Source organism: Vulpes lagopus, chromosome 8 (genome assembly GCF_018345385.1).
Source record: "Vulpes lagopus strain Blue_001 chromosome 8, ASM1834538v1, whole genome shotgun sequence".
Lineage (NCBI taxonomy): Eukaryota > Metazoa > Chordata > Mammalia > Carnivora > Canidae > Vulpes > Vulpes lagopus.
In genome coordinates, this window is record NC_054831.1 from 115923909 (window position 1) to 115949018 (window position 25110).

The window sequence follows — 25110 nt, forward strand, 5'->3', positions numbered from 1 at the left end:
GAAAGAGGGAATGCGCTTTGGGTTTTCCCATCCTTGACTTTTTTGAATCCGAGCTCTACTACATAACACCTCTGTGACCTTGGGCATGTTTCTTCCTCTCTTGGAGACCCAATAAACAAGGTTAGGAATAACTAACTAAAAAAATAAATATCGATGTTTAGTACTATGCCTGGCACATAGTACATAATAGTCCTACCACATAAAAGGTAGTTATTGTGGGGCACCCAGGTGCTCAGTCAAGTGTCCGACTTAAGCACAGGTCATGATCTCAGGGTCCTGGGATCAAGCCCTGCATTGGGCTCTGGATCAGCACAGAGTCTGCTTGTCCCTCTGCCCTTTCCCCCTCTCATGTTCTCTCTCCCCCAATAAATAAATAAAGTCTTTTAAAAAGGTAGCTATTGTTATCTTGAAGATTGAATTATCAGGACCCACATAAGGGGAACTACTCTAGAATACTGCTTTTGTGCCGGGCACTGGGTTGGGTATTTGGTTATACATTATTGCCTATCATCTTCAGGGTGACCCCATGTAGCTAGAATGACTACCATTACCATTTCATAGGTAAAGAAGTGGAACTGACATTTGGTACTTTGCCCAGGCTAACATAGCCTGTAAGTAGTAGAGTCCCAGGATTTGACTCTTGAGTTTTCTAACCTTGGAAACCAGCCCTTTCCAGTCCTTCAAGGCATCCAAGGTAGGTGTAGGTCAGGGAGATGCAAGGGCTTGCAATGACTGGGAGACAGAGGCCCTATCCTTCTTGATGGTTACATACTAGCCATTGCTGTTTACCTTCTTGTGGCACCTGTGTGTCACCCTTCCTCTCCCTCCTCAGGTTACATGATGTTTGCCATTGTTTTCTTTCTCATGTTGGGGATCATCTTCCTCACGACCTTCAACTTCTGGTGGCTGAGCTATTGGTTGGAACAGGGCTCAGGGGTAAGTGTTACAGTGGGAGTGGGGTGTGTTTCTGTGGGCTGGTATGGAGTGGGGCAGCTTCTTATTTCTTGGGCCCCATAAAGATCAGAGTATAGATTGTGGAACCCCATAACAGGTCCAGAGCTTGCCATTGCCAAATTAACAAGTGGAAGAGCTCTAGAGAAGACTTCTGAGAGCTGGAACATGGTAGGGCTCCCTCCCAGCTCTGGTCCCCTGTGTTCACAGAATGAGTGGTCATAAGTGCTGTCTCGTCAGGAGAAAACCAAGAGGTTTCTGTCCCCAAACCAGTCCTCAAGAATGCATTACATTCCACCTTGGTGATTTTGCCTTTTCACTTTGCTTTATTTAAAATGTGCATCTGCATTTCTTGTTGGGGGCAAAGAGGCCACATCAAATATAAGCATAGCTGGTGTTAGTATAAACAAGGAAGAAACATTTTACTCAGTTACTACCGTGTCAGGGAAATTGCTGAGAGCCATTCTGATTTGGGCCTTTCGAATGCACAGTTGATTTGGGCATTTTAAAAAGAGAATGAACGTGAGGGCTCAGTAGATTCAGAGAAATGAAACTTACCAAGGGTTGGTGGGTGTGAATGTGATGAGGTCAGGGGTCCACTAGCTGACAGTTATCAAAGTTAGGACCCTAATCTTCCACAGAGGCAGAGGCCCTATCCCTCCTGATGGTTACATGTCAAAGTCATGGTTTCTAGGTCCTTGGAAGAGATGCTTTGAGTTGTAAGAGCTACATATTCACAGCTATGTGCACTTTTTAGTAGGTGCTCTGAGAAAGGGAGCATGCCATCAGGTGTTGGCTAGAACAAGTGGTAACTTTTCCTGGTGGTGGTTGAACTTCCTCAGGCAGGCATTTTGATGGGGGGCAGGGGCTGGGGTCCTCCTATGGACATGCTTTGAGCTGCGAGAAGCCATACTACAGTTTGGTTAAGTTTTTTAGTGCAGGGATTTGGAAGGAGTCATCCTGTGTTGAGAAACCTGCAGTTTTCAGCTGTCATGTGCCTGGTTAATTCATTAATCTTTGCAACCACATTATGAGGTAGGCACTAACTCTATTTTACAGAAGAAACTGTGCTTAGAGAAGAAAATAACCTGCCCTGGGATGTGAAGTTCCCTGGTGGGACTTGAACTTGGTGTTCTGATTCCAAGCCATGTTTGCCCAGAGGTCTGCTTGGTTAACCTTTGAGTTATGTGTCAGGCAGGGTTTGGTCCAGAAAACAGAAGCCACTTGAAGAATTTATAGCTTCCAAAGATTCAATATAGGAATTAGAGGCTACTCAGTCATTGGAAGAGCTCCAGTGACCCCAGCAGTGGGTAGCTCTAAAGTGGCTGATTATCAGAAGGATGCCTGCAAGTCCCTGGCCAAACTCCATGTGCCACCTACATGTCCACAGTTGCCACTAGCATATGATGGCTTCTTCTATTTCAGCTTTGAGATTTCCTGAGACTGCCTCTCTTTGTGAAAATCTAACACCTGAGACCATGCCGGCAGGAGTCTGGGAAATCAAGTTCCCAAGCTCTCCCTTGCATCATAGTGAGGAATGTAGAAGCACCAGGAATGATGCCGGGTGATAATCTAGCACAAGTTTCTTTTTCTTTTTTCTTTTTTTTAGCACAAATTTCTAACACCAAAGAGTGAATTTATCAAGTCATTTTCTACCCTGGCAGAAGAAAATAGGCTCATTAGAAATCAGGCTTCCTTGCGACAAAGATGCATTGAAAGAAGGACGAAAAGAAGTCATTCAGGGAGCTGAGTTTAGAACAATCAGGGTAGAGTGGGTGGTGCAGTGGGGAGTAGAGCTGCAGTCAGGGAGACAGACTAGTTTGCCTGTTGTATAGTGGACCAGGACAGACAGACAATGAGGGCCTAATCCAGGGCAAGGCAGTGAGAAGAGAGGGAGGGAAAAGCAAAAGCACCAAGCAGGGAGGTTTGCACATATAGTTTCACCCTGCACCAGCTACTGAGTCTAAATGTGGTTCCAGGAAGAAGGATTTTCTCTCCCCATTGAATTTCACTCTGAATTCAGTTTTTTAAAAAAATTCGATCTGACTCCCCAAAGAAAGAAAACTCAGTTTTCCTCTATTCCCACACAATGCAATGTGCAGTTTTCTTTAACTCTCTGGACACAATCTGTGTGTCCTACAATTCCGACATGATGTGGAGTGAATGCAGTCCCACAAGACTATCTGTGCTTCAGATACTAATCATAAGTCTGGACCTCCTGTACTTCTGGCAGACCAGCTATCTGTTGGGGGTTCCAATGACCCCCTTTTAGGATTTGATCATTTGCTGGAATGGTTCACAGAACTCAGGGAATACTATGGTACCAGCTTTTTGGAAGGGGTATAGTAAAGGATACAGATGAATGGCCGGATGAAGCAGTACATAGGGTAAGATCAGGAAGGGCTCTGAGTGCAGGAGCTTCTGTCTCTGTGGAGTTGGGGTGCACAACCCTCCTCGCATGTGGATGTGTTCATCAACCTGGAAGATCTCTGAACCCCACACTTTAGGGATTTTATGGTAGCTTCATCACACAGGCATGATCAATTATTAATTCAATCTCCAGCTCCACTCCCCATGCAGACAGTGTGTGTGGGGGGGTGGAGTTGAAAGTTCCAAACTTCTACTCATGGTTTGGTCTTTCTGATGACCAGTTCTCCATCCTGCAGCTATCTAGTCCCCTCTCCCCACTAGCCATCTCAGTAGCTACAAAAAGACACTCTAATTGCTCCAGAGACTCCAAGGGTCTTAGAAGTTCTTATGTCAGGAACCACAGTCAAAGGCCAAATATTAGAACAAAAGATGCTCCCAGTACCCCCATCACTTAGGCAATTACAGGGATTTTAGGGGCTCTGTGCCAGAAATGGGGAACAAAACCAACTATTTCTTAACAAACCACACTGTTTTTTCTTGAAGACCAATAGCAGCCAAGAGAACAACGGAACTACTGCAAACCCAGGTGACATACTGGACAACCCTCAGCTGCTGTGTTATCAACTGGTGTATGGACTCAGTGTCCTGCTACTAATCTGCTTTGGTGTCTGCTTCTCGGGGTTTTTCACCAAGATCACAAGGAAAGCATCCTCAGCATTGCACAACGAGCTCCTCAACAAGGTACGGCCCGGGCATGGCTGAGGCCACAGGCTTGCCCAGTTTTCTTTTTCATTTTCTTTGTTTTTTTTTTAATTACTAGACTTTATTTTTTTGAGCAGTTTTTAAAAAAAATTGAGTTGAAAGTACAGAGTTCTCATGTGTCCCTCACCAATCCCCCAGTTTCTCCAGTTATTAACATGTTGCATTAGTGTGGGATGTTTATTACAACTGATCAGCCAATATCAATACATTTATTATTATTAGTAGTAGTAGTAGTATTATCTAAAGTCCATGGTTCACATTAAGGTTCACTGTTTGCATTATACATTCTATGGATTTGGACACACATATATTGACATATATCTGCCATATATCCACACATATATCTGCCATAAAGGCTCATATAGAAAGTTTCACTGCCCTAAAAGTCCTCTTTGTTCTACCTATTCATCCCTCCCTTCCCCTCAAATCCTGACAACTGCTGATCTTTCTTACTGTCTCCATAGTTTTGCCCTTTCCAGAATGTCATATAGTTGCAAGTGTACACTGGGCTACTAGGTGGGTGGGAGCAGGCCACAGAAGGAGCTGGGGGCATAGAAGCTCCCCCACTGCTAGCAGGATGATTCTAAAAGCTTAGTGTCTTGCTGGAGGGTCAATGGTCACGCCAATGCTTGTCTCTATTGGCTGAGCACTGTCACATACAGAGTTGCTTATAGTTGTTCTGGGTTCTTTTTGAAGTGGTCCTATGATCCTTATTTTACATATGAGAGGACTGAGATCCTTGTGTGTTATGGTGAGAATATGTTATGGTTAAAATACCAAATGGTCTGCGATATCACACTGTCTCCTGGAAATGTCATGGGTCTTCCCCTCACCGGATGTTACTATGTGCAGGTACTGGGTGGGCATTGGGCAGTGGGGAATGAACAATGCAGGTATGGTTCAGACCATCATGGCCTTATAGTATATTGAGGGAGATTGATGAGGAAACAGGCTGTTGTAACATAGTGTGGAAAATTACCCACTGGGTGGGAACCCATGGGTTCCTAAGAACCTAACAGGCACCTAACCCCAGCATATGGGTGGTGGGGGAAGGGTGGGAGTCCAAGAAGCCTTCTTGGAGGAAGGGACCCCTCTGCTATGAGCTGAAGGAAGAGTTGAAGCACTTTAGCCAACTTAAATTAGGAAGTGAAGAGAGAGCATTTCTGGGGAACTGAATGGAATCTAGGAGGACAGGTACTCAGAGGGGTAGAGCAGGGATTTTCATGAGTGTTCTTGGGAGGTGAGGAGGACAGCCATCATTCCTTGTAGACTGAATGCAAACTGTATTGACATTAAGTATTTCAATGTGGGGAACATGAGGTGGAGGCATTTCCCCACACCTCACACCTCACATAAAGCAGCTGGCTTCTGGAACCAGACAGCAAGAGAGGAATATTCTCCCTGAGGCCAGCCACTGTTTACTACCTTTACTATGACTTCTAAGATTCTAACTCTGCACTCCAAGATTCTGGAAATATGCCTCAAAGTGATAATTCCTATTTTATTATTTTTTTCAAGTTTTTGTTCCCATTAGAAAATATGCTTCGTATTTACAATATGTTTCTTTTTGTAGTCCTTTTATAGCTTCATTGCTTTCAAATTTGCCTTTGTACTGATAAATATTCACAGTGAAGGACAAACCTCTGAGATAATGGGCTCAACTACAAACAACAAACTGCAAAAACAGATTATTTTGACACTTATGGGGCACAGAAACCCTGTCTCCATGTCCCCACCATCTGTCCCTAAAGTCCTGAGTGATGGTAGGCTCTCACAAAGACGGCTGACTCGCCTGCAGCCCAGGGTGTGATCCTGGAGACCCGGGATCAAGTCCCAGGTCGGGCTCCTTGCATGGAGCCTGGTTCGTCTCTGCTGCCTCTCTCTCTCTCTCTCTCTCTCTCTCTCTCTCTGGCTCTCTCTCACGCGCTCTGTGTGTGTGTGTGTCTCTCATGAATAAATAAAATAAAAAATCTTAAAAAAAAAAAGAAAAGAAAAATAGTATACACCTAAAACTAATATTGCACTGTATGTTAACTACCCGGAATTTAAATTAAAAACTTAAAACAAACAAACAAACAAACACGGCTGACTCACACCACAGCTGAACTGCATCCTGCTCCTGTGCACCTCTCTCCCTGCACCACCATCTCCACCCACCCCCTGCCCCCGTGAGTGCTCAAAGTCCTGGAGGGGATGATTGTGACTTCTTCAAGTGACTGTGACCGTTCTTGTCCCTTTTGCTTATGCATTTCACAAAAAGATTCTGGAGAGAAGATGAAAGGTAATTTAGAGGCAGAAAGAGTGAGGAAGCTCATCCATCACGTGCCTCTCCCAACCTCACTGCCTCCCCTCCCACCTGACAGCGGGAACATGAACATGAACTGCACTTGGTCAGCAGTGCCCGGGCATTTGCAATGAGAACTGCTGTAAGGGGCACTTGGTGACTCTAATAATTACTATTTATTGATAATCAAAATGCACTTTCCTTCCCCCCCTTTCATTCCTTCCTTTGTTTTTGGCTTTAATAGATACAATTAACTTCTATTTATGTCTTTTTCTTGTATTACAGCTAGAGAAATACATAGGGAAATGAAAGTGGTCCATTGGTCAGCAGCTCAGTGCCACAAACCTTTAAGAAATGCCTCTGTAAAGAGCGTGGCTGTGCTGGGGCAGGGGGAGGTCAGGGAGCCCTCTGGGAGGGCTCAGTTTTGCCATTAACTACTTTGGTACCTTGGGCAGATTACTGAGCAGCCTTCCCTTCTCTGGCCTTCAGTTTCCTCTTCTGTAAAATGAGTACATCGAACTAGATGCTTTCGTTAGAGCCCTTCTAATTTTTTTTAATTTTTTTTTAAGATTTTATTTATTTATTCTTGAGAGATAGAAGGAGAGACAGAGCCAGAGACAAAGGCAGAGACAGAGCCAGAGACACAGGCAGAGGGAGAAGCAGGCTCCATGCACCGGGAGCCCGACGTGGGATTCGATCCCAGGTCTCCAGGATTGCGCCCTGGGCCAAAGGCAGGCGCCAAACCGCTGCGCCACCCAGGGATCCCTTGTTAGAGCCCTTCTAGTGTGAAATGTTCTTTGATTGCCAAAGGGTCTTCTGTCCACTGCTTAGGAGACCAGGTTAGGACACCACCTTCAAGAAGGGGTGGTCATGCTTAAATTCTACCCAAGACACCAAGTAATATGAAATCGCAGTGGAGCTGCTGCTACTAATCTTGGGCAATCCTGGAAAATGGTCCCATCTGTAGAAAATAATCAGAGCTGGTTTTAATGGAATGCTAATTAGGAGACAGAAACTGTTCTGAGACTTTCAGTGTATTACCCCTTCCTTCCTTCCTTCCTTCCTTCCTTCCTTCCTTCCTTCCTTCCTTCCTTCCTTCCCTCCCTCCTCCCTCCCTCCCTCCCTCCTTCCCTTCCTTCCTTCCTTCCTTCCTTCCTTCCTTCCTTCCTTCCTTCCTTCCTTCCTTCCTTCCTTCCTTCCTTCCTTCCAGTTTTATTAAGATATGATTCACATATTCATAAACCTCACTCTTTTAAGTTGTACAACTCAGAGGTTTTAGCCTATTTGCAGAGGTGTGCAATCTTCACAACCACAATGGGGTTGTTAACCCCATTTTACAAATGAAGACAATGAGATTCAGAGGGGTTAAGTAACTTATGCCCAAAGTCACACAGCAGTTGGTAGAGGAACCCAGGCAGATTGACTGTGGAGCTCTTGCTTTTCACCATCGCTCTCCACCACCTCCCCTGCACACTCCTTAGGCTGCATCCTGCACATCTTCAGAGCCTAAGGGCAACTGACATCTTCCTCAAGTCCCAGAGCAAGGAGGGCAGCTAGCTGTTGATCTGGGTTGCTTTTGTCCCTGCAGGTTTCTTGCTGCCCCATGAGCTTCTTTGACACAACCCCAACAGGCCGACTCCTGAACTGCTTTGCGGGGGACTTGGATGCCATAGACCAGTTGTTGCCTGTTGTTGCTGAAGAGTTTCTGCTCCTGTCTTTGATGGTGGTCGCTATCCTGTTGGCTGTCAGTGTGCTGTCTCCATACATTCTGTTGATGGGAGTCATATTATTTACTCTTTGCCTTATTTTTTTTTCGTAAGTAGGTTCTTTCTGCTTGTGAGCTGGGTCTGTGACTTGGGATACAAGGTTGGAATCTAGGTAGAACTGAGTGGTCCCTGAGGTTGATGGCCCAGGTTACTACCTCTCATTCTTCTTCTTCTTCTTCTTCTTCTTCTTCTTCTTCTTCTTCTTCTTCTTCTTCTTCTTCTTCTTCTCTTCTTCTCCTCCTCCTCCTCCTCCTCCTCCTCCTCCTCCTTCTTCTTCTCCTTCTTCTTCTTCTTCTTCTTCTTCTTCTTCTTCTTCTTCTTCTTCTTCTTCTTCTTCTTCTCTCCTCCTCTTCCTCTTCCTCTTCCTCTCCTTCTTCTCCTTCTCCTTTTCTTCTTCTTCTTCTTCTTCTTCTTCTTCTTCTTCTTCTTCTTCTTCTTCTTCTTCTTCCTCCTCCTCCTCTTCCTCTTCCTCTCCTTCTCCTTCTCCTTTTCTTCTCCTTTTCTTCTTCTTCTTCATTTTTAAAAAAGATTTTACTTATTTAGTTGAGAGAGAGAGAGAGAGAGAGAGAGGAGAGCACAAGTGGGAGGAGGGTCAGAGGATGAGAGAATCTCAAGTGGACTCCTTGCTGAGCAGGGACCCCGATACAGGACTCAATCCCAGGACCCCATGATCATGGCCTGAGCTGGAGGCAGACATTTAACCAAATGAGCCACCCAAGTGCTCCAACTCCCTCTCATTCTTGATGCAGGATGTTTAAGGCACCCATCAACGTGTTCAAGAGGCTGGAGAACTACAGCCGCTCCCCTCTGTTCTCCCACATTCTCACCACTCTTCAGGGCCTGAGCTCCATCCATGTGTATGGAAAAGCTGAAGACTTCATCAGCGAGTGAGTCCTGCTGCTGGCGTCTGAGGAGGTGGGGGCTGTGGGGATGGTGGGAGGCAGGAAGGTAAGCAACGGTCCATCCGGGAATAGTGTCTTCCTCCCATTGTTTTATTCCTGATCCTCCAGGACCTCATCTGTGAGATGATGCTAATAGGAATAGCAAGGGTAAGTTCTATGGGAAATGTCTGTAAACCTTAAAGACCCGTGGCATTGTGTATACGTCTTAATATAATTATTAGTAAGAAGTATGGCTGGGTCAGCGCTTCTTGCATGGTTCTTTTTCTTTCACTTCCAAATAGGTATCTAATTTTAATAAAATACAAGGAACGATAGCTTTCTAAATAACAGAATTTCCTTCACTATTCATACCTGTAGATTTGCCTTCTAAATGTTTGTTGAAGCCAACAGAAACATCCTATGATTGCTGCTGAGGTTTCATTGTGTCATGTGAACTTACTCATTTGTAAACATCAATCATACATGGTCTGCACCAAACCGTAAGATGCTCAGTCTGGTGGAAGACAGGAGACAGAGACACAGTTTTGTGATAATACAGGGTTGAATATGATCAACAGCATAGGAGAAAAGCAGATAAAAGGCCATAAGAGTTCAGAGGGAAAAGAGGTGGCCTGCAGCTGGGGGTGGGGCAGGGGGTGACGTGGCATCTGAGCTGAGGCTCAAAGCCTGATAACACTTGAGGAGACAATGGGTGTTTGGTTAACTGGAATATTGGATGAGCCGTGGCACTAGCTTTCCCAGCAGTGTTGAGCACTCAAGGATTGTGCAGATGCTGAGACTGGGGGCATCCTGGAGTGATGCAGTCACTCAGCTACCAGGTGCTCAGCACCCACTGGGAAGATGGCAGTGAACAAGACAGACAGAGCTCACTCTGACATGGATAGATACTGGGAAGGGGTTGCTTCCCTTCACCCACTCATGAATCCTGGCATTTATTCATTCTCATTGGCCCCATTAGGGAACTTGCCCTAATTGATGATGGACCAATCATCAAGAAATCATCATGAAAGAGCCTGTCCTGATAGGCCTTAAGTCAGTCGGAGCCTACTCCTCCATCTGAGGTCAGGTCAACTCCATGGCTGAGGAAGGGAGGAGAGGCAGGGAGGAAACCCCTGAAGAAAAGCCAGGTTCCTTTGGTTGGAGTAGGGAGCTGGATTCTAGGGAAGCAACCTGAGTCCACTCCCACAGAACTCTGGGCCAGACAAGCATATGTGGTTTTCCTTTCTTTCTGAGGTTTAAGAGGCTGACTGATGTGCATAATAACTACTTGTTGATGTTCCTGTCGTCCTTGCGATGGATATCACTGAGACTGGAGATCACGACCAACCTGCTGGCCTTCGCTGTGACTTTGTTCGTGGCTTTTGGCATTTCCTCTGCCCCTTATTCTTATAAAGCCATGGCTATCAGCCTCATTCTCCAGGTGAGGGAGGTGAGGGGGCTTGGCTTGCGGGCCTGGGCAGACCCGGGGTGGTTCATGGGACTTTGATAATTCCTTGGGTCTTGGACCATTTGTGATCTTATGAATTATGTGCGTGGTCTTCTGAATCTGCTGCTCTCCTCTGTTTTCCTGTCACTCTGAACTGGGCAGTCTGTACTGAAAGCTATTTAATGGATTCCTGGATTCTTAAAAAGTCAGGATTGCATAGAGCCCACAGGCAGCTAAGTCCAACCCTCTTATTGTGCAGATGGGTAATTGAAACCCAGAGAGGGAAGGAGTTATCTGAATGGGTAGAGCACAGAGCCAGGGTAAGGACACTGACCTCCTGGTTTCCTGGCTGGTATCTTTTCATCTTACTCTTCACGCCTGGATTCAGCTGTCAGACTTCCCTGAGATATCTAAGGAGGTATCTAGCCCTTCCCTTGGAACAGGTCTTCTCAGGCTTTAAATTGTACATGATTTGAAGCAGAGCGCTTGGCCCCAGCCTTGGAGGCTAACTTGGCCTGGGCCCCTGTACTGCTGACAGGATGACCATGCTCCGGAACATAGCCTCGGGGACTCAGAATCAAGTCCTGGTTAGGCTAGATCTTGGAATCAAATGTTAAAAACAGGTCATCTAGTAGATTGTGATTTATCAGTCTGCAAACTTCCTGGCAAGAGTTCCTCCTGGCCCAGCTCACTGGGGTGTGGGAGGGTCCAGCTGGCTGAGGTTCATGTCTACAGGGTCATTCCTGTGCAAGGGCTAGCCATGGAGTGCTATGAGGCCAGAGGCTATGGTTCTGCAGCGCCTCAGGGAACCCTGGCTGCACAATTCCAGGGCACCCCTCCCCCAGGAGGTACTCATTAGCTGCCTTCTCTGCAGTTGGGTGGCTTTGTTTCTAACGGACTTTGGATCTCAAGTGCCCCAATGCTGAGGCATTTTTTTGGGTCTGCAAAGGGGCTCCGTCTTGCTCCTCGGTGAGCCCCTAGAGCAGACACACGTTTGCATATACATACAATCCTGTATATGCACAGCCCTGCCTGCATGTGCAGAGCCTTCTGAGGACACACAGGCCATGCAGATGGCTGTGCGGTGCTCGCACTTGCAGTCAGCTGACCAGGGCAGTAATATGGAATTTCCCAGACACTGATGCTGAGCCAGCACTCTGCTAGGCACTTGCTGCGCTTTCTTGCATTGAATTCTTACCACATTCCATAAGCTACTGTGAAGTGGTTAAGATCGTGTGGTTTAGAATGTGGGTTCAAGCCAGGCTCTGCCCATTATTAACTGTGTGACTCTGGGGAAGTCTCTTACCCTCCTTGTGCATGGGATTCCTCATTTTGTGAAAAAGAGATAAAATTCTAAGATTATGGATTTGTGAGGCATATGTGTAAGGATGAGGGTTAATGCAGGTTCAACACCTAGAATAGCGTTTGGCCCAGAATAAATGCTCAATAAATGTTAGCTGTTACTGTTCCTAGTTTACAGATAGGAGACCAGAGCTCTAGAATTCAGTAGCTTGCCCTGGTTCCCAGAGCTGGTGAGAGATAGGTTTGTCCTAGTGGGTCACACTCATCTTCTCTCTCTTCCTCCCTCTGACACACACACACACATGCAGGCATGTACACACACAAGCACATGCATGCATATACCAGTACAGAATTGCCCCTAAACCTTCCAAAACTCTAGGCAAAGGCACCAAAGTGGTATGATAGGGGACTGGGAGTTACTAGGGCCAGAAATCCCTCTAGGTTGCCACGTGACATGGGCCAGGGGGCAAAGATCGGGGCAAGATTGTCATGTGCTAGCATAGGCAAGGGGGTGGGAGCTCATCTCTCCCAGGGTACACTGTGCATGAGACACATCTCAAAGGTCTCCCTAGCTTCTTCGACTACAGAAAACTCATGACAAACTCTGCTGGAGGCTTGACTGTTTCAAAAAGACCCTGGGCTTATTATTTTTTTCTCCATGTCTGTGTCTCAAGGTAGCAACCCTGATGCCTCCTCCCCTCTGCCAGAGCCCCCTGCTATCTACCTTCTACGTTCTCACCAGAGTGATCTTCAGTTATGGTTTTCTTCATGCCCCTGCCTTGTTTAGAGCCCCCAGAGATTCCTTGTCTCCTTATGCCAGATCCAGGCTATGGTCCCTGCCTTCAGGCTCCTCACATCTGGTCCCATGACCCCAGCATGCATCTATCCTCTGGTCACACTGCTGCCTCACTGACCTCTGCATGCACTCTCAATGCAACTATGTTCAAGCTTTGGGAGGCGGGAATCACACTCAATGTTGCTTTGCAACCCTAAGAGGTATAATTAATAGAGATGCTTCTGGCTGCAAGCCAGCAAACCATAGAATCAATTCAAAATGGTCTTGGCCATCTGGGGATGTGTTATGTGATGCATCTAGAAGCCTTGGGTAGTCTCTTCTCTGTTAGTTAATTTAGTGACCTAGCATGAATCCACGACCATTTTATCTTTTGGCCCTGGCATCCACAACCTGGCTTCATCCTCAAAGTTGTTTGCTCAAAGTCACAAAATGGCTGCTGCAGCCCCAGGCAACACATCCTCACCCAATAACCACCAAAGGTTAAAAAGAAGAGAACTTTCTCCTGTGCCCCATTTTAAGAACAAGGAGCAGTTTCCCAGAATACTCCTGACTCCTCCTCATGCTTCATTGGCCAGAATTGTATCATGGCTCACACCTAAATCCACTATTGACAAGAGGAGTGGATTGACATGATTGTTTTGAACTAGCCACGCCTCCCTGGAGCACCAGGCTGCCAGACACCCGAGTGAGTCTAATGGGGGGACGTGCTAGCAAGGAAGAAAGAAGGGACCGCCTACTGACTAGGCAACCAGCCATGTCTGATACACTTACTGGAGGAAAGGCGGTCTCCCCGGCTTCTTTTTCCCCAGTTAGTGTCATTTCATGATGGCATCCACCTTCTCTGAATTCTAAAGGGCTTTCCTTCCCCTTCCCACACTCTTTGCTCTAGGAATAGCCAAATGGTGTGCAAGACCCTGAATATATCCTGCTACCTCTTACTTTCGGGCCTTGTCCCCTCTATAGGGAATGCCCTTCTCCACCCATTTTTAACCTGCTAAATCCCACCTCTCCTTAAAAATGAAACTCCTGTGCCAACTGCTACACTGGTTCTTCCCTGTGGCCCTTGTCTGGGTAACCGTTGTGTGGGCTCTAATGGTCCTCTGTGTTGCCTCCCGTTGTGGAGCACATCCTTCTGTGCTGGCATTCTCTATTGACCCATCTGTCTCCCACCTGCCTGGGGGCTCCTTGAGGGCAGGGTCTCGGTCTGTTGCAATTTGGGCACAGATCCTGGCCTGGCACCTGGCAGATAGCCCTCAAGGAATGTCTTAAACAAATGTATTCTTAATTTCTGCCTAGCACCCTGTGTGTGATCTGTTTGCCAACATCTTGGGCCAGGGGGATGGAAAGTGTAAAGATTGGGGTCCCTGTCCCCGCTACACTTCCAGGGTCCAGGTGATTCTATGTGTCATTTCTTCTTTTGGTCCTCAGGGTCCTCATCTTTGGTACCTCCAATTTCTGAGAGTCCCTGGTATTCCTCTGAGCCTGGGTTTCCCCGAAGGCAGGGTCTAAACAAGGACTTGGGTATAGGCAGATTATTTGGGAGATGTTCCTAAGAAATAGGACTGAGGGAGCAAGAGAACAAGGCAGAGAAGGAGGAACTCGATCATGGGCATGTGTCACTGAGATTGCTGTTCTGGGTCACCAGCACACAACTCCATTGGCACCTCCTGAGAAGCATATAGGATGTCCCCCAAAGGTGAGGGACAGGAGCCTTTATCTACTGGTTCCTTTCCCCATTAGTTGAGGGTTGCCTATGGGGTTGCCTAGCTCCCCCATGTTCCAGGGCTGCAATTGTGCATGGCCCAAGCAGGATCCTGTGGTATGGGCGAAGGTTATGAACAGAGAGCGGAAGACACACAGAAGGTACCTGAGGTGGTATGATGCCAGTGGAGTCTTCCCCAGAACTGCTCACCTCCACTGCAGCCAACGTCAGAAGTGGGCTCAGGAGGCGCCAATAGCATCTGCTCCATTCTTGTAGGGAAATTGTCTTGGTCTGAGAAGTCACTCAAGGGAGAATGGTAACTAGTAGTTTTTAGAAACATTGAAATCCTTGGCTCACCCTCATCAGCTTCTTGACCTGATGCTTCTTCATTCCAGCTTGCGTCCAACTTCCAGGCCACTGCCCGGATTGGTTCAGAGACAGAGGCATACTTCACAGCTGTGGAGAGGATATGTCAATACATGAAGGTGGGACGTGGGTCTGGTTTGTTATGGGATACTCTGGAAGGCTTCACTTCCATGCCTGGGGCTTGGCTTCTGTGGCTTCTGCAAGCTCCAGCACCCCAGGAACCCCAAGGCCTCTTCAAGAGGCGACTGGTGCTCCTAGCCTTCCTCCCCATCTTCCCTGGACCTGTGTCTATTATTTTTTAGGAGCCCTTCCACACTCAATGGCCCATTTTTACCACATTCCTTACTGCTTTCCTAGGTGTAGAGAGAATAATATGCCCTTTTTAGAAATGAGAGTTTTGCCCAAGTGCAAAAATAATAATAATGACCATAATAATTGGTATTATTATTGCATCTATTTGTGCCAGAATAGTTAAGAACGTAGATTTTAGAGCCAGATCAACTGGGTTCGAGTCCAAGCTTTGCAACTTGAGTCAGCTGTGTAACCTGGGGACATCACAGTATATACTTCATTGGGTTATTACAAAGATTGGGTAATACAATATGTGAAGCACTTAGCACAGTGCCTGACTCACAGTAAAGGCTCAATACTGTTATATACAGACTATCTCATGAAATCACAAAACAGTTTTATAAGGTTGAATTATTATCCCCATTTCCCAGAAGAAGAAACTGAGGCTTGGCTAGGCTGAGCATCTTGCCTAAGATTACACAGTTGGGGACCAGCTGAGCCCTTTAGAACCAGTTCTCCTAAAAAAAAAAAAAAAAAAAAAAAAAAAGAACCAGTTCTCCTACCCCAGGTAATAGGAACAGAATTTGTGAATCATAGAGCTTTGATTTAACACTGAGGGACGCTGTGGCACAGCGACACCTGTGGTGAAGAGCTGTGACTTGCTGTCAGGCGATCATGCAGCTTCTCCATCCCTCGGGCCTCGGGACGTACCCAGCTATGCCTGGTTTGGTAGTGGGCTTGGAGTCCGGCAGCCCTGGCCTGAGTGTTCATCAGCTCTGTGATCTTGAGCAAGTGCTTTAATCCATTTGAGCCTAAAAAAAAAAATCCATTTGAGCCTCTGTTTTCTCGTGTGTGGAATGCATCTAAAGTTCCCTCCCTTGTATATGAGGACAGAGGGAGGGGGAATCTGCACGAGGCCTCTGACCCATAAACATACCGTGCATGGATCAGCTAGCTCTGCTGCCTTTATCATCACTGTTCTGGATTCTATTTCTTTAGAGCCCCATATAATAAATTGGAAAAAGCTCTCTGTGTTAATAACACAGGGGCTAGCTATATAGTTTCTCACTCTTTGGGGATGAAATTATATGCGTATCAGGTGAGTGGGAGTGGGGTGTCCCCCTTGGGGGTTCCTCTGATTGCACAGCCAGTTGCTTGACCACAGTGTGGGACAGGCTGGAGTGGGTTACACACCCAACTGTTGGAGGCCAGGGGTCAGCAGGAGATGGGCAGAGATTAATGATAACTATTGATTTCCTTTTCTCTCTTCAAAAATGAGATGTGTGTTCCTGAGTCTCCTTTATGCATAGAAGGCACGAGCTGTCCCCCTGGGTGGCCACAGCATGGAGAAATCACATTCCAGGATTATCACATGAAATACAGGGACAACACACCCATTATCCTCAATGGCATCAACCTGACGATTCATGGTCAAGAAGTGGTGGGCATTGTGGGAAGGACGGGTTCTGGTGAGTGGAACATCCTGGATGTCCCCTGTCCTCAACTCTGCCCTGTGGGTGTTGGGCCTATTTCAGGGCATGTGTTTACTCAGTGACCCCAGGGATTTTTACTGGGCTCCCACTCTGTGCCAGACGTTGGTGAACAAAACCCCAAGTCCTTGCTATCATGGGATCCCACCAGAGGAGACAGGTGTTAAGTGATCAAATCAGGAAACCCACAAGGTCATTATGGGTTGTGGTGAATGGCATGGAGGAAATAAAAGGGTGCTGTTAACAGAGTAATGGGGTTGGTGGGTCTTTGAGCTATGGTGGCCTGGGCTCTGAAGCCAACTTTTGAACTGAGACCGAAAGGCTGAGTAGGGTGCAGGGGAGGTATGTCTCGAGCACAGGGCAGTGGAGGGCTCTGCGAGGGTAAGAGCAGGGCCAGAGGTGAAATCTGGGTCCTGCTTCTCCTTCCTCCCTGCCCTTCCTAGACCTCATATTGACCTCTTTCTTTGCCCTCTCCTTTCTGACCACTTTCCCTTCCTTCCTCTCCTATTACTTTTGGGAAGTCTGGTCCAAGGATCACTCCCTCCCATTTTTGCATTGTTCAGAGACACTGCTCAGACTTGATTCTTGCCCCACCCTGTGTGCCTCAGAGTTGCTTCCTCCAGGGAGCCCTCTGGGAAGACTAGAGCCTTCCTGGGTCTCCACCTCCTCAAGTCTTGCAGCCCTATTAGGGGAAGTGCTTCCATCTGTGTTCTTTAGTGTGTTCTTCCCTTTCTGCTTCTCGCCTGCAGTTGGCCTGAGAGGGCTGGAGACATAGAGAAGATCTCAGTAGATACTGGTCCAGTTGACTTGTATTTATTCAGTAGGTATTTATTGAGCACCTACTATCTGCCAGGCAAGGGGAACATAAAGGTAAATAAGACACACAGCTACCCCCTCCATTCACCTTTTCAGAGCAGAGGTTGAAAACTCAAATGACTTTGGGGCCTGGCAAGCAACATGCACAGGTGAAATGGGTCAGGGATATGATACGTGGGGTGGGTGGGCAGTGTGTTGGATTGGAGAGCACTGTTCTCTCAAGGAAGCAGCTGTGCTCAGCTCCAGCTGCGTGTTGTGTGGGAGGATGAGGACCAGTGTTGCCAGTTCTAGGTTTCAAGAAAAGCATGCAATTTGGATTTTTATATATAGGATGTTTGAATTTTTAAAATGCTGGCACAGAACTTAAAAAATAAGTTAACACTGTGTGTGTGGGACAGAATATATAAATGGCTGGATTTAATCCAGGCACTCTATTTGTGCCCTCTGATCTAGGCTGTAAGAAAGCTGTTTGTAGTTTGGGGTACCACTTGGAGCAGAGACTCCAGGCCTCTTCTGCTCTTGCAGGGCTCAGAATGACAAGGGATGGACTGGAGAGGGAAGCATGTCAGGTGTGAACTCCAGGTGTGGCCCCTGCTGCCTCTAGAACAGATCAGGAAACTGAAGCCCCACTTGTTTTTTGCCTGACAGGGAAGTCCTCCTTGGGGGTGGCTCTCTTCCGCCTGGTGGAGCCTACAGCAGGCAGGATTCTCATCGATGGCGTGGACATTTGTAGTATCAACCTGGAGGATCTGCGGTCCAAGTTCTCCATTGTCCCTCAAGATCCTGTCCTGCTTTCAGGAACCATCAGGCGAGTGCTGGCCCAGAGGCTCCCAGGAAGGGTGGCAGGACCAAGATGCCAGGGCTGGGCTGCCTCTGGTTAACTGGTGGCCAGTGCCCCAGTTTGGGGGCCTCTGATCTCTCCTTATCACACTGGGCCACTCACTGGGACTCACTGGAGTGTCCTTGAAGATTGAATGAAGCTCTGATACACACAAGAGCACTTTGTAGACCATCATGCGCTAAATGAAAGCGAGGTATACTTTTTATTTTTTAGAAACTTGATGGGATTGGTCAGACTTCAGTTCACCATTAAGTATTTGCACTGTGGATACCATATTCTTTTATGTCAAGCTGTGGTTTATTCTCTTCTCTTTACCCACTGGGTAACCAAGCTGATGGGGGCATTTTAGTCTGGGAGGGAGCCCTTCTTCACAGGCAGGGGAGAAGTGAGAAATAATCAACTTTATCCAGATTCATGCTCCTACTTCACAGTGCACATGAGCATATGGGAACACCAAGGCATGGAAATTGAGGAAGCCTAATGCACTAAAAATGAAGCTCATGTTGCAAGGATATTTAAGGACATTCTTAGAGGCAAGAGGATAAACTGACCCTTAGAGCTCTGTTTAATCATTTATGAATTTACTCATCATTTCTTCCTCCCTCCCCCTCCCTGCTTCTTTTCTCTTCCCTCACTCTTCTCCTTCCCTTCTCTTCTCCCTCCCTTCCCTTCTTTCCTATATCCCTTCTCTTCTTACTCCCCTTCCTCCCTTCTTGCCTGCTGCCTGCCTGCCTTCCTTCCTTCTTTCCTTCCTTCCTTCCTTCCTTCCCTCCCTCCCTCCCTCCCTCCTTCTCTCCTTTCATACATTGAACTCACCTTTTCTGAGCCTTTGCCAGGCCCAGACATTTTACTAGGGACTAGGGTTACTGATGAATGATCACTGCCCCTGCTGCCCCAGGAGTTCAGAGTGCAGTCATGGGGGATGGGGGGGTGAGTGTAGAGATGTAAGAACCAACAGATTATAATACAAGGAGGTATTTGGTAGATCAGAGATGCAAAACACTAAAGGAGCCCAGAAGTAGAACAAATACCTCTACGTAGGTGAATCTAGAAAGGCTCCACAGAGGAAGGGACATTTGAGCAGGGTCTTGAAGGGCACGTAGGAGGTTTCCTGGGAGAAATAGAGGAGAAAAGTCTTCCAGGGAGAGTGTATGATATATGAACAAACAGAGAACTTTAAAATGAGTATGTTAGGGGAATGAGATAACATTTAGTGATAGATCTCTGTGTTTAGCTAGAGCTTGGTTTAGCTAGTCCTTGATATAGGAGTAGTAGAAATATGAATTAACATTTACGAGCATTTATATGTGCCAGCCCTATGCTTTAATGTTCTGTCTCATTTAACTGTCACCACAACCCTATGAAATAGGCACTATTATTATCCCTCCTCTATAGGGGGAGACACCGAACTTAGGAAAAGTGTGATTTGTTTCAGGAGACACACAAGTAAATGGTAAAGATGAGATATAATCCCAGGTCATCCAATCTCTTAACCAGTGCTGTCCCCCTCCTTGCAGCAGGAAGCAGTGTGGATTGGGGCCTACGCATCTCTTGGGGGAGAGGGTGGCAATCTATGAAAATGCTTTGGAGGTTATCAAATGTCATGTAGAGAAGACATTCTACCTTCTGCTTCTTTATTTTTTTTTCTTCTGCTTCTTTAATACAATCTAACCCTCCACACAAAATGTTTGTGGATGCCTAAGTAAAGCAGAGATTAAGAGTAGGTTTTAATCAGTGTTTGCATAACAGAGGAGTGTTAATGTCGCCTATGCCAAATGCCAGTGCAAACTTTAATGGGTATGAAGTCCAGGTAGATCCCAATCTGATGTTGCTTGGATAATCAATTAGGACTTTTTCACTGCAAGAGATAGAAAAACCAACCCCACTATAGTGAGATACCACTTCACACCTACTAGGATGGCTATAATGGAAAAAAAAAAAAAAAGAAGAAGAAAGAAAAAAGAAAAAGGAACATAATAAGTATTGGTGAGGATGTTGAGAAATTGGAATCTTCATGCACTACTGGTAGGAATATAAAATGGTACAGCCTCTGTGAAAAACAGTTTGGCAGTTCCTCAAAAAGCTAAATGTAGAATTAGCATATGATCCGGTAATTCTTCTTCTAGGTATATATCCAAAAGAGTTGAAAGTGGGACTTGAATAGATATTTGTATATCAGTGTTTGTAGCATTATTCATAGTAGCCAAAAGGTGCAAACAACCCAAGTCTTTGTTCATCAACAGATAAATGAATACACACACATACATGCAATGTAATATTAATGGACCATAAAAAAGAATGAATATTTGATATATGCTACAACGTGGATAGACCTTGAAAACATTATGCTCAGTGAAATATATCAGACACAGAAAGACAAATGTTGTCTATTTCCACTTAAATGAGGTGCCTGGAATAGACAAATTTTTAGAGAAAGAAAGTAAAATAGAAGTTACCAGAGGCTGAGGGATGGGAGAAGACTAATGGGCAGAGATTTTGATAGGGATGATGAGTTTTGGTGGATGTTTATACAACATTGTGAATGTATTTAATGCCACTGAATTATATACTTATAAGCATTTAATAAATATGTATATGCTAATACACATACACTGTCCCACCCTCACCCCCAAACATCCCAAGTGGCTTAAGCTAAAATGCCCTCTTTGGCTTAGAATGATTCAGGGACTTTGTGTCTCCCTAACTCTTCCTTGGCTTCATTGCCAGCCTTCAATAACAGCCCCTGGGGGAACTCTACGTGTCCCACTCCTGAAGCAAGATGGTTGCAGCCTTCTACTTATGCCTGAGTCACTTGTTCTACCTCTGGAATTGGTGGTAGAGGACCCCCTGGACCATATGGGCTTGAGGGTTGGAGAGGAGGTGGTCTCCAAATAAAACTTGCCTACAGAAGGAATGGGTACTGGGAAAGTATAGAAAATGACCCATGGTAATTCCATGGGTTTCTCTACACCCAGTAAAACAGTTCTAACATTCTTAATCATCTTCTGTGAATGGGACAGATTATCCCATAGTTGCATGTGGTTTATGGAGCATTTCTCTTCCTCTTCTATGGCAGATTCAACCTGGATCCCTTTGATCGTTACACAGATGAACAGATCTGGGATGTCTTGGAGAAGACATTCCTGAGCATGACAGTAAGTAGCTCTAAGACCTGATTCTTGGTCTTAGCCTGCCTCTTTAACAGCAGTGCCTGCTGGTCCGTTGGGGCTTATCTCACATGATATTTCAGATGCTGCAATTTTGGGGCATGGTTTAAATAATCTCATGGAGATGAGATGATTTTGGATTCCTAAATAAAGTCTGATGGCACTCAGACACCAACAGTGAGGCTCAGGGGACACTGCAAAAGCAAGGTAGGTGAGGTGTTTGCCCTTCTGGTTCTTACGTTCAATGGGAGATACAGACAGCAAAAAGACACATAAGATACTTCCAGATAGTGGTAAGTGCTCTAACGGTAGTAATGAGACCAGTAGATACTTCAGTTGGGGAGCAGCTTCTTTACATGAAGTGGTCAAGCATGGCCTCTTTAAAGATGGGGCATTTGAGAGACCAAATATTGAGGGGGCAGTAGGACACAGATCTTTGAGAGAACATTCTAGGTTCGGGAACTAGCATGTGCAAAGACCCTGAGACCAGAGTGAGAGGGGCACAGGTAAGGAAGAGAAAGACCAGTGGCTGGAGTCTAGAGAGGCAAGGAGTGTTACAAAGTGCTACAGGGGAGGTCCTGGGTGGTGGGGTAGGGGTGAGATTAGGTCTCACACCACAGTGGCCTACATGTCTGCGTGCTTTCATAGCCTACATCTCCTTTTCCCTGATATTACAGATCTCAAAGTTACCCCAAAGACTGCAAGCAGAAGTTGTGGAAAGTGGCAGAAACTTCTTCTCTGTGGGGGAGAAGCAGCTGCTCTGCATTGCAAGAGCACTCCTTCGCAACTCCAAGGTGAGACCATGGAATGGCATGGGAGGTCATGGATAACACCTGGTTTGAGAAGCCATGCTGGCTGTTTCTCCCTCCAACTTCATAGGATAGTAGGTGCTGTGCTATCTGTCCTTCCACAAATACCCATAGGGCTGCCTCATGTCACTGATTGCCATTCTGCACCTATCTGTGGTGTGGGGGAGGCATGTAAATGGGGACTCAGCCTGGGCTCTCTCAAACCCTGATATTCTGCAGCTAAGCTCAAATGATCCACCACTAGAACCAAATCATGATGCACTTCCCTTACAGAAAGTCGAAAGCTTAGAAGCTTATTGATTTAACAGTTGCCCATTGTATATTCTTTTAAAAAGTTGGATATAGGACATTCTCGTGTTCTTTATTAAAGTTGGAAATCAGATGACAACTGTTTCAGGACAAAATTACTTTTTTTTTCTGTTACTGTCAGGTGTAGAGTTTAGTGATTCATCACTTACATACAATACCCAGTGCTCATTACAAGTGCCTCAATATCAGTCACTCATTGAACCCATCCCCCTGCTCACCCCCCCTCCAGCAACCCCTTAGTTTTTTCTCTAAAGAGTTTGTTTCCTTGTTTGCCTCTCTTTCCCTCTCCCCAGGTTCATCGGTTTTGTTTCTTAATTTCCACATCTGAGTGAAATCACATGGTTTTTGTCTTTCTCTGACATTTATTTTGCTTAGCATAATACACTCTAGTTCCATCCACGGCATTGCAAATGGCAATATTTCATTCTTTTTTATGGCTAGTGTTCCATTGTATATATATATAACATATCTTATTTATCCATTCATCTGTTGAATGGACATTTGGGCTCTTTCTATTAATTTGGCTATTGTTGATAATGCTGCTGTAAACATTGAGGTGCATGTATCTCTTTGAATCAATATATTTTTTTCCTTTGAGTAAACACCTAGTAATACAATTGCTAGATCAGAGGGTTGTTCTATTGTTAACTTTCTGAGGAACATCTGTACTGTTTTCCAGAGTAATTGCACCAGCTTGCGTTCCCACCAACAATGTAATAGGGTTCCCCTTTCTCCACATCCTCACCATCAACTATTGTTTTTTATGTTTTTGATTGTAGCCATTCTGATAGGTATGAGGTGATATCTCATGGTGATTTGCATTTCCCTGATGATGAGTAATGTTGAGTATCTTTGCATATGTCTGTTTGCTGTCTGTATATCTTCCTTGGAAAAAATGTCTGTTCATGTCCTCTGCCCATTTTTAAACTGGATTATTTGGGTTTTGGGTGTTGAGTTTTATGTGTTCTTTATATATTTTAGATTCTAACTCTTTATCAGGTGTCTTATTTGCAAATATCTTCTCCCATCCCTAAGGTTGCCTTTTAGTTTTGTTGTTTCCTTTGCTATGCAGAGCTTTTTATCTTAAGGAAGTCCCAATAGTTCATTTTTGCTTTTGTTTCTCTAGCCTCAGGGGATATATCTGTTAAGAAGTTGCTATGGCTAATGTCCAAGAGGTTACTGCCTGTGTTCTCCTCTGGATTTCGATGGTTTCCTGTCTCACATTTAGGTCTTTCAACCATTTTGAATTAATTTTTGTGTATGGTGTAAGAAAGTGGTTCAGTTTTATTCTTTTGCATTTGTTGCTGTCTAGTTTTCCCAACACCATTTGTGGAAGAGACTTTTTTTTTTTTTCCAAAATTACCTATTTTTAAAAAGTTTCATCAGATTGTATTTCTTGAAGTTTTCCAAATATTGTGCCAATAACTTTAGGCATTGGACTACCTGGGTTAGTCAGGAGCAAACTTTCTCAAGTGAGGCCACACATACATACTCATCCACACTCACACATGTATACATGTGTGTACATGAGTGCTCACATGCACTCACAGCGCACACCATGGTTAATGAATGATAAACGCAAAACACTGTTAGTATTATTAGAGCTCTGGGAAAAAGCAGGTAGAGCCCAGTGGGTTGGAAGGTGGGGAGAAGGTTTCACAGGAAGGAGGACTCTCTCCCTCTTTCTAGCAGAGATGAAAGACAGGATTTGCAATATTCATGTAGCAATTTCTTAACCACTCAGTTGCTTATTTTACAGTTACTGGACCACTGATGCCAAAGTTACTTTCTCTACATTGTTTCCCAAATCTGAGTCATCATTTTATGATTTTTGTCATATCTGCACACTGCCACTCCTTTGACTTACTTGTGTTGCCTTCTTTTTAAAAGCAGCCTAGTTCTAAACAGTAACATTTGTGAAATCATATTTCTGTGCTACTTATATTTTTCTAATGCATATTGTTAAAGAGAAAGTTTATCCATATACTAGCCACACCATCTCATGTACCATCCAGGCATGTGTGCGTGCCTCACTTTGGGGAATGTTGGTCTATGTTAATTCAGGCAAATGAGAAAGCAGTTTACTTATTTATTTTTTTAATTTTTATTTATTTATGATAGTCACAGAGAGAGAGAGAGAGAGAGAGAGGCAGAGACACAGGCAGAGGGAGAAGCAGGCTCCATGCACCGGGAGCCCAATGTGGGATTTGATCCAGGGTCTCCAGGATCGCGCCCTGGGCCAAAGGCAGGCACTAAACCGCTGCGCCACCCAGGGATCCCGAGAAAGCAGTTTATAAAACAAGTTTCTACTGGGACATTTTCATCTTCAAGAACTTAATTCTCTGGTCACATACACACAAAAGCTCTTGGTTGAGACCTAACATGCACTTTAACATAATGGGCAACTAGAGCTCAAAGTAGGTTTTGAACAGAATTCAAATCTCTCACCTTCCAGCTAAGGGACTCAGTGGATTAGTGGTAGACCCAAGACTAGATCCTGGTCTCAGGGTTCAAGCAAGCTGACTTCAGCCCTGTTTTGATTCCATCAGATCATTCTTATTGATGAAGCCACAGCTTCCATTGATATGGAAACCGATAGCCTGATCCAGCACACAATCCGTGAAGCCTTCCAGGGCAGCACAGTGCTGGTCATTGCACACCGCATCACCACTGTGCTCAGCTGTGACCGCGTCCTGGTCATGAACAATGGGAAGGTGAGAGCTGTGTCCCTGGGGCCCATGGGAGGATGGGTGCTCAGAC

The 25110-nt window shown here is 45.5% G+C and overlaps 1 protein-coding gene across 1 annotated transcript in view; it reads left to right on the forward strand.

The window, feature by feature from the left end:
• The window catches only part of ABCC11 (ATP binding cassette subfamily C member 11), a 58335-nt gene that overhangs the window by 32706 nt on the left and 519 nt on the right, over positions 1 to 25110 (forward strand). Inside the window, 11 exon segments of the mRNA XM_041766941.1 lie at positions 833 to 936; positions 3865 to 4062; positions 7956 to 8182; positions 8883 to 9020; positions 10269 to 10455; positions 14657 to 14746; positions 16198 to 16387; positions 17873 to 18032; positions 21142 to 21220; positions 21910 to 22026; positions 24900 to 25064. Of these exon segments, the coding sequence (XP_041622875.1) occupies positions 833 to 936; positions 3865 to 4062; positions 7956 to 8182; positions 8883 to 9020; positions 10269 to 10455; positions 14657 to 14746; positions 16198 to 16387; positions 17873 to 18032; positions 21142 to 21220; positions 21910 to 22026; positions 24900 to 25064 (1655 nt within the window).